The sequence below is a fragment of the Caretta caretta genome, chromosome 7, assembly GCF_965140235.1.
Source record: "Caretta caretta isolate rCarCar2 chromosome 7, rCarCar1.hap1, whole genome shotgun sequence".
Taxonomy (NCBI): Eukaryota; Metazoa; Chordata; order Testudines; family Cheloniidae; genus Caretta; species Caretta caretta.
The window spans coordinates 58,946,137-58,963,094 of record NC_134212.1 but is presented as its reverse complement, the minus strand read 5'-3'; the positions used below and the strand labels follow the sequence as shown (position 1 = coordinate 58,963,094).

At 43.1% G+C, this 16,958-nt stretch overlaps 1 protein-coding gene across 7 annotated transcripts in view; it reads right to left on the bottom strand.

The window, feature by feature from the left end:
• Window positions 1-3,366: 3,366 nt before the first annotated feature.
• Window positions 3,367-16,958, bottom strand: part of MAPK8 (mitogen-activated protein kinase 8) — a 127,252-nt gene continuing 113,660 nt past the window's right edge. For 4 of the 7 annotated variants that reach the window (XM_048859120.2, XM_048859121.2, XM_048859122.2 and 1 more), the window contains 2 exons: window positions 10,808-10,885; window positions 3,367-8,685 (listed from right to left, as the gene is read on the bottom strand). In XM_048859120.2, coding sequence (XP_048715077.1) covers window positions 8,540-8,685; window positions 10,808-10,885 — 224 coding nt within the window. In that variant the 3' untranslated portion in view covers window positions 3,367-8,539. Of the gene's footprint in view, window positions 8,691-10,766; window positions 10,886-16,958 lie in introns of all 7 variants that reach the window. The other 3 variants (XM_048859125.2, XM_048859126.2, XM_048859127.2) reach the window with 3 other exon arrangements.

The following is a 16,958-nucleotide window of genomic DNA, read 5'->3' as shown; positions in this document are numbered from 1 at the left end:
GGGGAATTAGGATCCAGTTTTTTTAAATTCAATGTATAAGTAACATTTGAAGTGGCTCCTTGGTCATTTCAGGCCACTTTTCCTACAACATTATCATAAAACAAATCCCTCCTGTGACTAGACAGCAAAGGCAGGAGGGATACATGTTGTACTAGCATCTCCAGTGACAATCAAGGAGACCGCTCCATAATGTGAGCAGGAGATTTTCCTCTCTGTGGCACTTGATCCACAGACATAGCAACCAAATTGTGATGTTTTACATCTATGGCCCCCATCACGACAGTAACTTGGCACCGCCCCGTCCTTCATGTAGTTATCCTCACACTGCCCTGTGAGGCAGGGAAGTACTACCGATCCCACTGCACTGATGCACAGAGCGGCTAAGTGACTTGTCCAGGGTCACACAGGAAGGCGATGGCAGAGCAGGGAACTGAAGCTCTCTCCCAAATCCCACATGAACCATCCAGTCTTCCTCCATTACTCTCTGGCACCTGCATAGCAGCCTCTGTTACATGAAGTGGTGGTTTCACTTACGCAAGTCAGACTGGGCTGACAAGGCAATTCAGGGAGCCAATACCGCCCCCTGCTGGCTACCGTGTGCATAAACTTCTCTTTATACATACTATCCAGTTCCTATACGGTGCTTTAGATTGGTAAAGATGCCGCTAACCCTTACGGTTGCGCAGGACACGTTCAGTTCAGTCTGTCCGTTAACCACTGCAGTGGTGTCTGTCAGAGGCTGCAGGCCATTTGAAACCCTAGCTGGAGGAGCTGCTCAGTGGGTGTTAACACTGAAGCCTAACAATGACAATTCCAATGTTAGCCATTCACAGCTGATCAAAGCATGCAAGAAAGAGGAGGGGCATTTTTTGTGCATTTCTATGCCATCTAACAGCTGTGGTGTTGGGAGGTACCACCACTTTCTTCCTTTCCCCCCCCCCCTCCCCACACACACCTCTGCTCCTACGGGAGCCAAGACACTATCACAAAAAGAAACAGCTACAGCCTGGGGGAGATGAGCTCCTACTGAGGTTTGCATGAGGCTGCTGTTCTAGGCTTTCATGCTCCAGGGACATAAAGGAGGGAGCCTGGTTTACTCAATTTTTTGGGGTACCCATACGTGCTGGAAGAGCCAACAGCTCTGTTTGTTTCACCTTGACATCTGAAGCAGCTTCATGAAGATTTTTGGCCCCTGCCCCCTCGTCATCAAGACTCTTTCATGCAGGTGATGATCCTGTGTTATGACAACCCCCAAAGAATGATTTGGCTTTGACCCAGCAGTGAGTGGAGCCTATTCCACAAGGGACAGACTCATTCTTACACTCTTCCAAAAGATGCAGGCCTGCCCTTGCAATGGAGGGCATCCTTGACCACCATCCCACGTGGAGAAACTCCCTTCCACCCCCCTCTAAAACAGGTGGCACGTGCACAAGGCCAACAATGGGGGAGGGGAGAGGAAGAGAGGCAGGAAATGAAATTAACAATGAAGCAAATACAAGACTCCGCATGAGGCAACAAAGCCAAGCGGCTGCAACTCAGGAAGGAGGAATGTTCCTTGGGTCCCAGGGCTGAATGGAGAGACAGCCAGCGGCCGAACGGCTTTATTCGGTTCTTTGCTTGCGATGCTTCTAGTGTGTGAAGCAGGGTTATTAGAACCCAGATAGCCACTCCTAGAATTAATGACATTTTAAATGAGTTTAATACTTTTAGGGCCCCTCCCCCAAAAAGCAAGGCACACTGTTCATGCAAGAATCTAGCCACTATCTTTATGTCAGAACTTGTTATATTCAAGGGGAAAAAAAATCTGTAAACCAAAGAACCCCCCCACACAGGGTCAAGATAAACACACTCTTCTTGTTGAAGATTTCTTTTGATTTATTGAGAATCCCAGTCTGTTAATGAGCTGAGATCTCGGCAGAAATTTACAAGGGATCTCTATGGGATGCCAGTCGGCCCCCTTCACCCTCCCCATCCCGAGCTGCATTTTAGCCAGAACTGAAGGGAGAGCAAAGATGATAAAATACAACCGCCAAGGGTTCAAAGCACTGCTGGGTTGCAAAACCAAAACCAAACCTGAGGTTTCAGCTAGACCACAGCCACATACCTTCCCTGATCTGGAACTATTTGACTAGACGTCACCAAAACCAAAGCCAGCTAAACCCAAAGCCTCAGGCTGAGCTTAGACTGTCACTCCTGCTATCAACATTAGTCAACTACATGGCACCTGCTAAAAATTTATTTGAATGCTTTTGCAATTAAACAGCAATCATCGTTAAGTTACCAGTATTTCCTCAGGGGACATGCCGCTAATACAGCTGTCCCCATACACTTTACTCAAGTGGCACAGACTAGATTAATGGTAACTTTCATTTACAAGGCACCTTTCCCTCTGAAAATACTCTACCCATCAGAGACACACAGCAGTGGCTGTAAGAAATCTCTCACAGTTTAAATAACTCTCCCGAGTGTGCTGGAGGAGAAAGCAGAGAGCTGCATTAAGATAGGGGATTGATTCATATGCCGAGTTTCCCATGGCACCGTCACAGGGATCTCTCACAGCAGTGCAGTGAGCACCAGTCACCCAGAATATCTGAGAGGCTCTCAAAAGAGGCAAGTCTTTCTGTCCCTCCTCCTGTCTGGGCTTCCTAGAGCAGGCTGGAGTGTGAGAATGGGCCTGTGCACAAACCTGAAGCCCCAGGCCCACCTTGCCTAGGATGGGAGCCTGAATCCCTGGAGCCACTGCCTGGGAGAGCAGTAGGGAAGCTTCAGGAGGCCTGTTAGAGGTGGTGGCAGGTGGAGGGATCAGGGACCCAAAGACCCTTACTGCACTCTCCGGCATCAGGGTCAGTGTTGTGTCCAGTGTCTACACCCTTTCAGATCCATCCCAGCCCTGACCAGGACACACGACCTTCTCCCCACTCAACAGGAGACGCTGTTCCCATACAAGACACTTGACAGAGGAGAGTGGAGGAGCAGCCACAGAAATGCCCTTGGTTCTCTCCCCAGCCAAATACAGGGACAGTGCGGCTGAGGGGTAGATGCACAGTCTGAGGCCACAGCTGAGCTGCAGAGCCTGAATCACCCCAGCGGGCAGAGCTCAGACCTCCAACACTGGAATTCTCCTCAGGAGAGCAAGGAGTGCTGGGAAAGCCAAAACGGGTGGGAGAAGGAGGGGGTGGTGCATTCCCCTGTTGCCAGTGTCTGACAGGTCTGGCTGTGCCCTCAAGCAGGCTGACATACCCACCGTAACAGACCTGGGCACCATGAAGAACAGAGTCTTCCCCCAAACGACTGAGGCAAATACACGGTGCTTTAGAGCCCCAGAGCTGCAATGAAGAAACACTAACTACAGAGTGGTCATCAAACAACTTTTTATCCTTTTTTATTTAAAATATCATTATAACCAATTGACATACTAGATAACAATGTATACATTCCAGTGGTGCACGTGTCATGACCGATGGCATAGATGATAAAAACCACAATGATCTCAGTATTTCCCCACCAGTGGCTTATTGGGAAGGGGTAGAAAAGAATGAGGGAGGGGAGGGTGGCACATGGGAAAGAAAACGAACTGTCATTTTTCCATATTTAAAAGGTGTGTCCTTCCCCTCCACACTTCCCAGGACAGAATACATTTCCATATCCACATTGAAGGGGGCAGGAGGAGCGATCACGAGAATTCAGCCAGTTTTGCTCAACTTTAGTAACAAGTTAAAAGTTTAAGAACTCTCAAAAATAGACTAGATATTGGGCCTACAAAAGTAATTCATCTGTATGCAAAGCTTACCAAGAATTATTCCTTTTGTAAAATGTAAAGGATGGACTGATATTACTAGTTAAGTTATTTTTACCTACAAAAAACAGACTACAATAATAGAGTCACCAATTTACATCTAACACAATTTTCTGGATGTACATTATTGTATGTGAGCTATATGTTACACATGAACATCGTACGGGAAGTATACATGATACATACTTACGGATATTGTCTCAACATTGGCCAATAGGCTGGGCTTTTTAAAAAGGGAAATGTACTTTATGTTTCACATTCAGGGTAGATCCAATAGTGAAGGTTAGCTCTGTTTACTCAAGAAAGCACAGAAAGTTTGTGTGAGGTAGTTCCATAATAAACTAGTTTCACTTTTAGCAGTGGAAGTGGAAATGTGTGAAGTTAACTTTATTCAAAGAAAATTTCTGTAATGCAGAGAAAAATAAGATGGGGAGAAGCCAATCAAATGTTTTACTGAAACTCATTTAAGAGCACTTAAGAGCAATTAAGTGAGCTGGAAAGTTTGAAAAGAGTTACACATACAACATATTCCTCCAATAGGAACCTCTAGCCTTATTGAAAAAATGCAGATGACTTCTAATTCATCTCCATTCTCCAGTCTTCCAACTTACTTATAACTATGTAGGGAAAGGTAGGTCAACTGAAACATTAATGGGAATATACAAAGACCTAACACAACAACAGAAACCGCTATAAAGCGGGTTAGAAAAATATTCAGCTATTGGCAGTCCATCCTGGACTACTTCAGCGACTCAAGTCATGAAAACCAGACACAAACTGGAATGTTCTCTTCCTCCCAAATGTTCTGAACTGACAGTGCGTATAACACTGTTTATGTGTACTACTAGTATTTTTGATGGTTTATAGGAGTGTATCTAAGTTTGAGATGGGTGCATTGTATGTTTAATGTGGGACCAGCACAGTCATGTGTAGACTAGAGACTGGCCTGTCAGGTGCTTAGATCTTGCATTCGAACTTGGAATGGGTTAGTCTGGGGGCCAACGCTGCTATCATAAATCTACACATCTAACTTCATTGTTCTACTTACTTGTGCAGTATACCAGTAGAGGGCACTGTCACCCATAACCTGTAAAATCAAGGCTTGCTCTATCCTAAACAAATTCCTTGACATTTTATAGATAATTTGTACAGCTATTCTTTTGCTTTGTGGGGATTTATACCATGAAAGCTGCTATTCCATATATAGCAAAATCTCTTCTAATTTAGATCCCCAAGCTGGAAAAGTTACCCTGGATCAGAGATTGGGCCATTTACCTGAATGAGCTAATTGGTGGAGACTGGGCCTAACCATGTTAGCATACAGGGTTATTAAACCAATCAGTATTGTTGTGTGATTTAAACGGACTTTAGCTGATTTAAGCACACAGAAGTTTATATAAGATAAGATAGCTAAAGACAGTCTGCCTCCTTGTGTTGCACTGAGTGAAGTCCTCAACACACAAAACAGGTAGAAGCACAGGCAAAGACAGTACAAACTTCTCCCACCAGTGTGTTTAATACTGACCTGGAAGGACCCACTTCTAGGAGGAGTTGTCTGTTCAGTCCTGGGACTTGTTGCAACTAGCCAGAAAGCGTGAATTCATTCAGTTCTTAGTGGGCAGGTGTCCACCTCAATTGACATAGGACATTAGATGTGGGTCACTTTCGTTCACTACTAGTCTAGGATTCCAGCTGCAGTCTAGCCCAGAGGTGGAAAAGCTGTGTATCTTTTAGCACAGACTGTTGGGATGGAAACATTATGGAACTATTTATCAAAATAATAAACCAAGTTCAATGATACTTAACACATCAGAAATATAACGTGTATTGGATATTAGACATAATGTGAGAACAGCAATGGACAGGACAATTCTAAAGAACAAGCAGGACAGTTCTAGCTAGCCACCTGCTTATTGTTTGCATCCATATGCAATTGTCCTTGAAATATAAAATGAATTTCGCTGACTAAAAAGAGAATTCAGACTAGCAAACTGTTGCAATGGCTTAGACCTGCAGAGCCCTAACTTGGCCTGGCTGAGCGGGCTTCACTGGAAATTTGCCAGGAGCCTGTGATGGGCACCTAATTTGCATAAGATACAGACCGCAATAATCTGGATACTTATTAGAAAGGTGGGACCCAGGAGGACTATGGGTGCTGGTATGCCCCATCCTGACTGAAGTGGTCTCTTGCTCTATAAATGGCCTCTTCACTTCCGGTACCTACTGCGGGGAGCACTAGAGAAATCTAAGATGGGAGAGGGGGTGGGGGGGCGGGAGAGGAGGAGGAGCCAATAAAATGTCTTACTACAACTCATTTAAGAGCACTTAAATAAGAGCAATTAAGTGAACTGGAATCTAAGACGAGGGGTGTGTGTGTGTGTGCCAGAGATGACTACCATTCCAGAGTTCAGCTAAAACAAGAATGATTGGGGCCAAACTGTGCTCTGTTACACTGACATAAACCAGGAGTAATTTCATTACTTGTAACTGAGTTACTCTGGATGTATACACCAGTGTACCAGAACATAATCTTGGCCTATATAATGATGTTATCCTGTAATACATGACCAAATACAGTTGGCTTTATGTCACAGTTGAAAATTTGATAGACACAAAATAAACTGCCCTGTTGGTCCAAATACAACAAGAAAAAAAGTATGCTTTACTCCAATCCCCATTGTATGGCCTATCAGCTTTTAGGTAACATACAGTTTGGCGGGGTTCTGTAAAAATAATTGCCTTAGTAAGTGTGTGTTTTAAAGCTCACTACTGAAATATCAGATATAAGTGAGAACAGCAAAACTACACACCGCTATCGCTTACCAGTGGTCTAGCCAGGTAGCGAAAATACAACTTTGCACTTCAACAACTGACTGTCAGCTTTCTTTGAGACATTACTATTTCTTGCAACCCCTTCTTTTATTTTTTTAAAAAGTCTAATTTCTGTTAGATATTGAAAACAGTAAAACGTAATTGGGGACGATAAAGTGGGTAAAGGCAATTTTCCCTCTTCCAATTATAAATTTAAAAAAGGATATTTCTTCTATTTATCCAACAAATTCTAAAAGACCAGACATTGAGCAGCATTAGTTTCATTCTTGGATGATCTCAGTAGCTATTTCTAGACACTCTCTTCAGCTTTGTGCCTGGCAAGACTCCTGTGCTTTTCGTTTAAAAGTTCATTTCTGTAGGTGTCACTAATTTAAATCCCTTTCCACATTTTAATTCACTACACAAAATATTTATCTTCACAAGGCAATCAATATAGCTTAGGTTCTTGAGAAATCTGCACTTTTCAAAGGAATAAACTCCGGATGATTGTTTTACTCATTCATAAACAAAGTCAGTCAGTTACACACAAATCATTCTGTAAATATAAAATGTAAACAGTTAACATACTTCTGTAAGGAGCAGCACCATTTTACATGACTACTTAGCAAGTGATCTACATGTTTGTTTGTTTGTTTTTTTTTAAAAAAGAGCATTGACAGCTGGGGCTTCAATGCTGAAAGATACTGAACATTCATGGCTTAAAAAGAACCATTATTAAGATTTCTGCTATGCTGGTCTGACAGTGAAGTGAAAGAGAAAAACGATTTATCCAGCACTGCTATTTCCCCCCATTTTTACCATGGCATATATTGCTCTCTTAATGCATTAGCTACAGAAATCTTACAACCTGAGGTTCTCCCACCAGTGATTGGTTTACAGGAATAAGTTACTCTGGGTGAAGAAAGAGTGGTCAAAAAGATGGGGTTTCCTATACACACACCCAACACAAAACTGCTCTATCCTAACACAGAAAATAAGGAACTTAAACTCCAAAGAACCACATGCTCTGTGAAAGTATAACTACAGGTATAGTTTTCCCTGTTGGCAATCTAGATATCCTGGGCCTACCTTGTTTTTTGTGTACAAAAACAGGCTAACAGCTAGAAGAAGTAAACAGTTTATTTGCATTGCAACGTATTATTCATGAAGTATCCTCTTTTTGTTTTATGAGATCATAAGCTTCAGCATGCCACAGTTCTGCCACCATACCCTTTTGGCAGGCTGGATACTTCTGCAGCTATAAAGATATGCTTTGCTTTATGTTTATGTTGCCTCTCAGATGAGGTGACTTTGCCATGGGTCATAAACGGTTTCCCTAATGAAACTCACTAACTGCTGCTTTTATTCAATTGTTATAGGCAAGTAGACAGAATTAAAGGATTCTGTGTTTACTGCTACCACTACAGTAGCTATACCCAAAGCTATGACAGGCTACAACGTATTATTTCTCTTCCACATGGGTAAGACAAGTGACCAAGCATATAACTTTGAAGGATAATCATGAACAAAATATTTGGAAAAAATTCTAATAAAAAAATTGAAAAACCTATAAAATCTTAAATAATACATGATACGGCAGAGACAACATTAATGTGTGCTTTGATCAAACAAATCTTACAAATTCAGTAAAAAAAAGTTCAGCAGCATAATAGTAAAGCAAATATGCAGATTTCTTAAAACCATGATAAAATTATCAGGTTTAATATTTTACAGAGTTAATTACAGCAAAAAAAAAAATACATTTTTGTGGCTGCTTTTAACACAACTTACAGTTTAAAATTACAGCACTTTAAAATGAATCCTACAATTATTTTTGAAAAAACACTCAAAAATAATACCACTGATTTTCTTAAAGGTGCCCTATCAATTACTAAAGGACTCCCCTCCCCTCCCCCCTAAAAGACCAAGTAGTCATCTACAGCAACCCAGAGGTCCAGCGGATGTTTCCAGACTGCTGTCAGTATCAGAGGCCAATGTTGGATCTGTTGACATTGAAGACACATCATTGACAGATGAAGAAGACGACGGATGTTGTGAACCATTGATCATTGCTGCACCTGTGCTATGAGAAACAAAACAGCAAATCAGTTGCAGATACAGTTGCATGGTTTAATACTTGCATTAGTACTTCTCGCTCTACTGGTCATTAATTTTTCTTGCCACTCAAGAAGAGATTTCTTGGAGTCCATTATTAAATAAGATTTGAGGATTTTTTTATTTAAGTGAAGGGTTATATTTCTGAACCATTAATCTGTGCCAAAAACCATGGAACTTCCAGTACAGGATGCTTGTAAATCTGAGATAAACACTTACAGCTGAGTGCCAAATTCGGAAGTGTGGCTGAGAGAAAAAGGAGGTAATGGCAAGTAGTTCTACATAAGCCCAAGAAGATTTTCCAAAACCCTAAAAGCAGGCGCCTAACTATACACTTAAGCCTAAAAGTGGCTGAATTTTCAGAAATTCCAAGCATTCATCAGCTCCATGACCTCAGTGGGAACTGCTTAGTGCTCAAAACTTCTGAACTTTGGCCACCTGAGAAAATGGTGGTGTTGGAGTCAGGACTCCTGGTGCTTTACTCACTTTCAGCTGCTCAAGATTACATAGGGAAACAATAGCAGTTATTATCCCACCCTGTGCCACAGATCCTCCAACCATGGAAAGGGGGTACTCTAATGACCCAGCTGTATTTGATAACAAAAATACAAGAGTGGCTTACAAAGGCCGTTCTTGTTTAGAAAATAATTATTCAGGCAAACAGTACGAGTGAGAAATTTGATCTCAATATTTAGTAGACATTAAATGCAAGTGTTAAAGTGTACTTTTATAGTAGCTATGCAGAGATGTAACAAAGTTACAATGAGGATTTTAAAGCAAATTCAAGAGGAAAGCAGCTTGGTATGAAACAGTTACAAGTCTCATGTCTAATCATGAGCTATTGAACTGTGGCAGAAAAGTTATTAAAATATATAATAGGATTCCCAAGAGCAGAACATAAGAAATTAATGTCAAGTAGTGAGGAGTTGCTGATGGGAGAGAATACCACAGAAAATAAAAAGGGGTATTTCCTGGAGCAGTGTCAGGTGCCCCAAAATTAAAAGACAGAAGAGCTGAGGATGGGAACAAGCACTTTGAGCAGCATGCTCATCAGGATCAGCCAAGATTTCAGGAGGGTTTGGTAAAGGCTGACCTCTTTATGACATCACACTGCAGTTTTCTACATTGGCCAGGCAAACCCAGGCACTGTTGCTATAAGAATTTGCAGGAGGAAGACGGAGTCTCACTGAAATACAAACAGTGGGCACTAAATACTTTTGAAACTCAGGCCAAGCTTATTTAGGAGGATAAGTTTTGGCATCCACCTTGGTGTGAATGCGTTGATTAAATGCCCGTCTCTGATGATGCTCACTGGAATCTCATTAGCTAGTCACCCTTTTGGGAGACACTGATCTAATGGATGAGCAGAGAGGGCTAGCAACTGATTTCTAATCTGAATTCTGCTACTGACGTATTGTGTTACCTTGGCCCAGATGCACTGTTTTCCACCTGTAAAATGGGGATTTTTTTTGTATTGTGGTGGCTCCTAAGAGCCTTTGGGTATTCTACACAGCAAGCAGAAACCTGCAACAGCTAGTCTCTGAGCCTGGGTCTACAGACTTGGGCTTATGCTACAGTCCTAAAGACAGCTGTTGCAGCTTGGGCTGGAGCTCGGGCTGTGAAGCCTAGGTGGGGTTGGGTCCAAGTCCATATGTCTAAACAGCTATTCTTAGTACCGTAGCAAGAGCCTGAGTCTGTAGACCCGGGCTCTGAGTCTCGCTTCTGAGGGTTTCTGCTTCCCGTGTAGCTGTACCTTCAATCATAGGAAAGAATCCCACTGTGCAAGGTGCTGGACAAATAGAGAACAAAAAAAAACAGTCCCTGTCCCAAAGCCTTGCTTCATGGGGGTGTTGGGAGGGGTAGTTAACTAATCTCTGTATAGTGCTTTACATTTCCAAAGCAGAGCACCAGCATCAATTATCACCACTGATGAAGTGAATTAGCTGAAAACAGCTTCTGCCAGAGTGTTCTTGAAATTCTAGAGTCATACTTTGAGCTATATTAACTATTACTATTCGATCAGCTTTGCGCCTTTCTAGCTTACCACATAGATCAGGCTTGTACAGTGCTTTTATTGTAACCAACCTAAAGGGGCTGGTTGTCCACGTATAACCCCGTTCTTGGTCCTTTCCTCCAGGTCCATGACCTCCTTGTATATCAACTCTGTAAACATGACAAAAATAGTAGTTATACCAATCCAATACTTCAAACCGATCATTTTAATAAGATGTGCATTCATCATTAACATTCCAGTTTCATAGGATTATTACTCTTCAGAACTATTTTTAGACAATATTAGACTACAAAGAAGATAGCAAAGAAAGGAACATATTTAGAACTGAAAGTGATGCATCAGTTTACAGCACCATTCTGCTGCAAGGTCAAAGGTTTGGAGCTCACAGAATGCACTGAAATTGCTCACCGCTTGGTAGCTGATTTTGTCCGGGTCGGTTTGAGATGGAGGACGTCGAAGTAGAGCCACGAGGCTGAGGCAATCCATTCACTCAATGTTATGGAGGCCTCCTGCACAGGTGAACAGGTCTGATGGAAGAACAAGGAGCGCAGAAGGCCTTATCTAGCTGGGATTAGGATGGCTCAAGGCAACATTTTTGAGAAGAACTAGTACCCAGCAACACCACGATTCTTTGCTAGACAGACAGACTGTGTTTATATAAGTCCATAACTATCCCCTTGGAAGCACACTTGGGGTTACGTGCCAAGTTGCAAGACTGCTCTGCATCAGAAACCATAACATTTCTTGAAGAACAAATGTTCCCCTGCCCCAACCCCATCACGGATTTTCCTCACTAGTGCAAATTCATGCCATGGCCAAGCCTGATGCACTGAATGGTGTTCAAACAACCTAAGTGTCGAACGTTACTGGTGCTGGACTGCCCCTCCCTTCCCAGATATCTTTGCCTGAAGGATCCTGGATGATAGCTAACCAAGGCAGTCTCGTCCAATCTTTTTTTCTTAGCAGAGGCCTAGCCATAACTTGTTTGAGAGATGCTGGCAGATAACCCTATCTGAGATGTGTGGACAACCCTTTCCAACAGGAGGATCAGATATTGATCAGCTACAATATCCACAGATCCAGGTCAGATGAGGGTGGGCACAAGGACACTGGCTGAGACTCACTAAGGGATAGCGGTATAGCTGTACCATCCCAATCTGAAGGTCACCATAAATATCCAGAAGTCACTCTGGATCAGATCATCCTTTTCTGTGGTGATTAAAAGCCACACACAGGATGAAAAAGATGCCTCTAAAGTCAGCAAGGGGTGCTCTAGGTTGATAAGATGGCCAACCACCCAGAGGAGGTTTTGGCTGGGTAGAAGCACTGGTAGAAGAAAAGGACCAATACCTTAGATGCAAATTGTCAGTGACAGATTAAAAGTGGCAAACTGAAGTGATTTCCGAGTACAATATGGAGGAAGGAATTGTTTAGGAGCCACTATCAATGGTCAGAGACAACAGACTGGGGTAGCATAGCAACCCACGTGGCTACCCGCACTTGGCACTAGGCCAGGACAGAGGTATCATACTGTGTTTCAAAGCACCCTTGGAGGTTACATCAGTCTCCTTGGGAAGCTCATAACTGCACATCTCTTACCTCAAGAGGGAAATGGAAGAGCCATGGCCTCACTCTTGAGGTGATGGTGATCAAACCAGATTAGCAGAGCATTTGCCTTCCTTTCCAGCTTGGCCCCCATGTTGAAGACTATGTCCAGAGTCTAATGGCAAAGGGCTCCAGACTATCTGCGGTAAGCCTTTGGTTGGCACAAGGCCTATACATTCTTATGCTAGCAGGTCAGAGCTGGCATCTGCATGCACAGTGAAATTCTCCGGGGTGGACCATGAAGCACCCCTCCTACCTCCTTCTCTTTCTGGCAGTAACGGTTGAACTTTCTCCCAGGTATTTTAAGCACCTAAAACGGTACCTGTCTATTCAATGCATTATATTCGCATATTAAATGTAGCACTTTACACTTTAATGCTTCTCTGGATCCATCTTAATGGATCCTATCACTAATCCTATTAAAAACCTCAAACAACTGAAAATTAACTAGAAATTTTAGATAAACAAGCAAACTCTGCAAATAGAAAAACATGGTTCCAAGCCTACTTGCCATGGCAGAGGAACAGGTGATGGTTATGGTGTGGGACCTTCTACAACTTTACTTTGACAGCTGAATCTGCAATATGATGCACAGAGTCAAAGGGCTCAAGAGACACAGCATGTGACTCATGTACAAAAGAAAATGCAGGCTGCTCTGAGCTCCTGCTAAGTGACTCTGCAAGATGTAACTGATAGGGAAGGAACTTTGTGCCTGTTATTCCTCAACACAAGGCAGGACTACTTTCGCCAAGTCTGTAACCTGAAGCTGTCCAAATCCTGTCATATGCTAGATCACAAGGTCCAACTGGGGAGGGGGCATGCGTTGGGGGCAGGGTATTCTGGTTATTTGTAAAGAGACTTTTCTAAACAAACAAACACAAACATTTACCCCTGCCTGCTCACCAGTGCAGTGAATGACACAAAACCTAAGAGCAAGAAATCTAGGACGCAGCAATGAAAGTCCCTTCTTTGTTCTTTCAAGCTTTTAAAACCACAGAGATTCGGTAATGCATTGAAGGCAATTGTCAACAATAGAGGCTTGGATCGAGGACTTCTTTCTACCAAGTTAGCATTCAGACCTCATCACAAAAGAGTGAGTGGTGTATTTACTGTTACATAACGTATAAATATATACACATACATGTGTACATACACACACACACACTCAAGAGGATAAAAGTGTGACATTTGCTATCAGCGGTCTTCTGATTTAGCAATCGATTTTGATAAACTTATGGAGGAGATACAGAAAAGTGCAGATCTATAAGAGGTAGCTGCCACTTGCTGCGAGCATATTCTTTAAAATCCAAGAGATACAAGGTCATTGAGAACAATATCGCAAAACCTACCATAATGTTATCGGCTGTATGACTAAAGTCATAAGGTTAGTATCAACTAGGTAGTATACAGAAACAGCATATGAAAGTACCTCTTTGTTGCATAGGTTCTGTGAACATACAATGGGTTTTGTGCAAAAAAATTCAAGAGTAGAGGCTTTACAGAAGGCTTCATGATCATGCATGCAAGTAACCCAGAAAGAATGTATAGGCTTTAGTCACTGCTGTGGTGCTACGCCTTAGTATTGCCATAGGTATAGCTATTGACGTCTGTGTGGGTGCAGATGTTTAACTGAAAGAAAACAGAAAAGGAGTACTTGTGGCACCTTAGAGACTAACCAATTTATTTGAGCATGAGCTTTCGTGAGCTACAGCTCACTTCATAAGCTATTACCAGCAGGACAGTGGGGTGGGAGGAGGTATTGTTTCATATTCTCTGTGTGTATATAAAGTCTGCTGCAGTTTCCACGGTATGCATCCGATGAAGTGAGCTGTAGCTCACGAAAGCTCATGCTCAAATAAATTGGTTAGTCTCTAAGGTGCCACAAGTACTCCTTTTCTTTTTGCGAATACAGACTAACACGGCTGTTACTCTGAAACCTGAAAGAAAACACTGGCCTACATTTACCTTCCGCAAGTAATGCTATATGTGCGAGAACACGATCTTTGTGACAAACACTGGGCCTTTTGAGGTAAGGGAGCACGGTGGTATATCAAGAGTCATGGGCTTTGCAACTCACAGCAATGCTGCTCCTTTTTTTTGTGTGTTAAATTTGGCTCTATATTTGTCTTGTAGTTGAGGGTGGTTTTCAGATATTACTGAAAGGTTTTAAAACAATTTGTTGTAAAACAGATTTGACCTCTTAACTTCCCATGACAAACAACACAAAAATAATTAATACACTGTTTTTTTCCTTCAGCTAAAACTGTGACATCTCTATTTTGTGCCACAAAAAGTCATGACTTTCCCCATTTTTTCCCCAATGATAACTGATTAGTCTCATCTACATGGAACCAAAAATCCACCTTTAATAGCAGAAGTGTATATCAAATTGCAGCGTTTACTTTTGCTGAAGAAAAATTCTATTCGAAGAAACAGCTGAGGAAGCTCTGTAAAACTAAAGGAGGCTGAGCCTCTTTCAGACAATGCAAGTGACGATAAGAAGCAATTGAAGCAAGGAGAGATTAAAAACCAAATACGGCGTGACAGGAGAATATATACGAACTTGTTATTAAGAAGCGAGACTGCTATCAGAAGATTAGTCTGGACGTAGGCCAATGCTTGTTTCCTTAAAGAGGAAAATGCAAATGAACACACTAATTTTCCCCTCAGGAGAAATGTAAATGAACGTATAAACACCCTATAGAGGAAGTAGGGTTGATATTATGGCTACAGGAGAAAGCCTATTGGTATGTTAAGTTTCCTCCCATCTCTTTTGTGGATCACCTGCATTACTGAAAAAACTTCTCTTAGCAGGGAGGCTTAGTTGACTCCCCCCCCCCCCCCAACCTACTCTTTGCTCAGGCCTTGGCTACACTTGCACGTTATAATGCAATAAAGCTGCCCAGAGCGCTCTCACTCACTCCCTGTCCACACTGGCAAGGCACGTAGAGCGCTCTGACTCCCTGGCTAGAGCGCTGCTGGTCCTCCACCTCCCCACGAGGGATGAGGTTTGCTGCATAGTGGGTGAGACGCTACAGCGTCAGTGTGAACGAGGAGTTACAGCGCGACTGCCCTCCAGAAACATCCCATAATCCCATTAACTGAAGTGGCCTCTCTTGTCTTCGAGTACAGGAGCAGCTGCTTATCAGCTCCGAGAAAAAAACAAACAGCTAATGTTTGCTTTGAGTGAGAGAGAGAGAGGCGGGGGAGGGAGGGGGGGTCTGTACTTACAAGACAGCATGCTGACACACTCTCAGCACCCCAAAAACCCACTCTCTCCCCCCACATACACACAACACACTCCACCCCACCCCCTGCCCATTTGAAAAGCACACCGCAGCCACTTGAACGCTGGGATAGCTGGCCGTAATGCACCACTCCAATACCACTGCAAGTGCTGCAAATGTGGCCACACCAGTGCGCTATCAGCTGTCAGTGTGGACAGACTGCAGCGCTTTCCCTACTGCGCTGTACGAAAGCTGGTTTAACCCAAAGCGCTCTACATCTGCAAGTGTAGCCAAGCCCTCAATCTGCAAAGCTTATTGTTGACACACCACAAGCTGGACCTGTTCCCCCAGAATCTCAGCATGCTGCCTCTACAGGAAGCAGGGGAGAGTTTAGGTTTCTTGGTGGTAGGGAGGCCTTAGAAGTGGAGAGTGAATACTTTGCCACTACTTTCCCGAAGCATTTTAGAACTGAGAAGTTTTACCACCATAACAGAAGGTCATGAAGCAGAATACGGATGTGCACCCAAGCCTAGGAAAGTTACTCCTCTCTGACAACAAGTGTTAGCAATGGCTGTAGCTGACTTGCAAGGTCTTGTCTACCTTATGGAATTTTAGGGGGAAAAAATATTCTCACCAATTTTCCAACTTTGTTTCATCAGCACTGGTGTTAGTCCTCATGTAGACATGTACAAGTCCAGCAATACTTTAGGCAGTGAGAACGGTCGCTTTCTTTTAAATAAAAAGCTACCATGTTAATTAAAACTTGCTCCTTAGAAGGGTTAACTAACACGGCAGTAAACGCCTTGTCCACTAAAAGATTCCCCTGAGTGCAACTGAATGAAATGTTTACTTACCGGGACTGTGGTTCTTTGAGATGTGACAGACGTGATTCCACTTAGGTGTGTGTGCGCCCAGGAGTACTGGTAGAGGGGCAGAGTTCACACCTTGCGGCAACAGTCCCCTCCGCTCGTTACATGAGGCGGTGCTGCCCTGACCACCCGTCGGTTCCTTCACTCCGAACACTTGAAAATGAGACTCCAATGCAGAAGGGACAGAGGGTGGGTCTTGGAATACAAGTCTGCATCACATCTTGAAGAACCAGAATTACAGTAAGTAACCATTTCTTCTTCTTCAGGTAGATGCAGCTGTGTATTCCTTTTAAATGACCCAAGAAGTACCACGCCCCAGGAGGAGGGGCTCAAAGTCTACCTAAACAAGGACTGCAGGACCGCTCTAGCAAAGCTTGCATTCACCCTGGGCTGGAAGATGCGGTTATGGCATAATGGTTCGTGCACATATAGATCAATGACCACACAGCAGCGCTGCAAATATCCAATATGCAAACGTCACTGAGGAATGCTATGGATGTTGCTTGCACCCTCGTAGAATG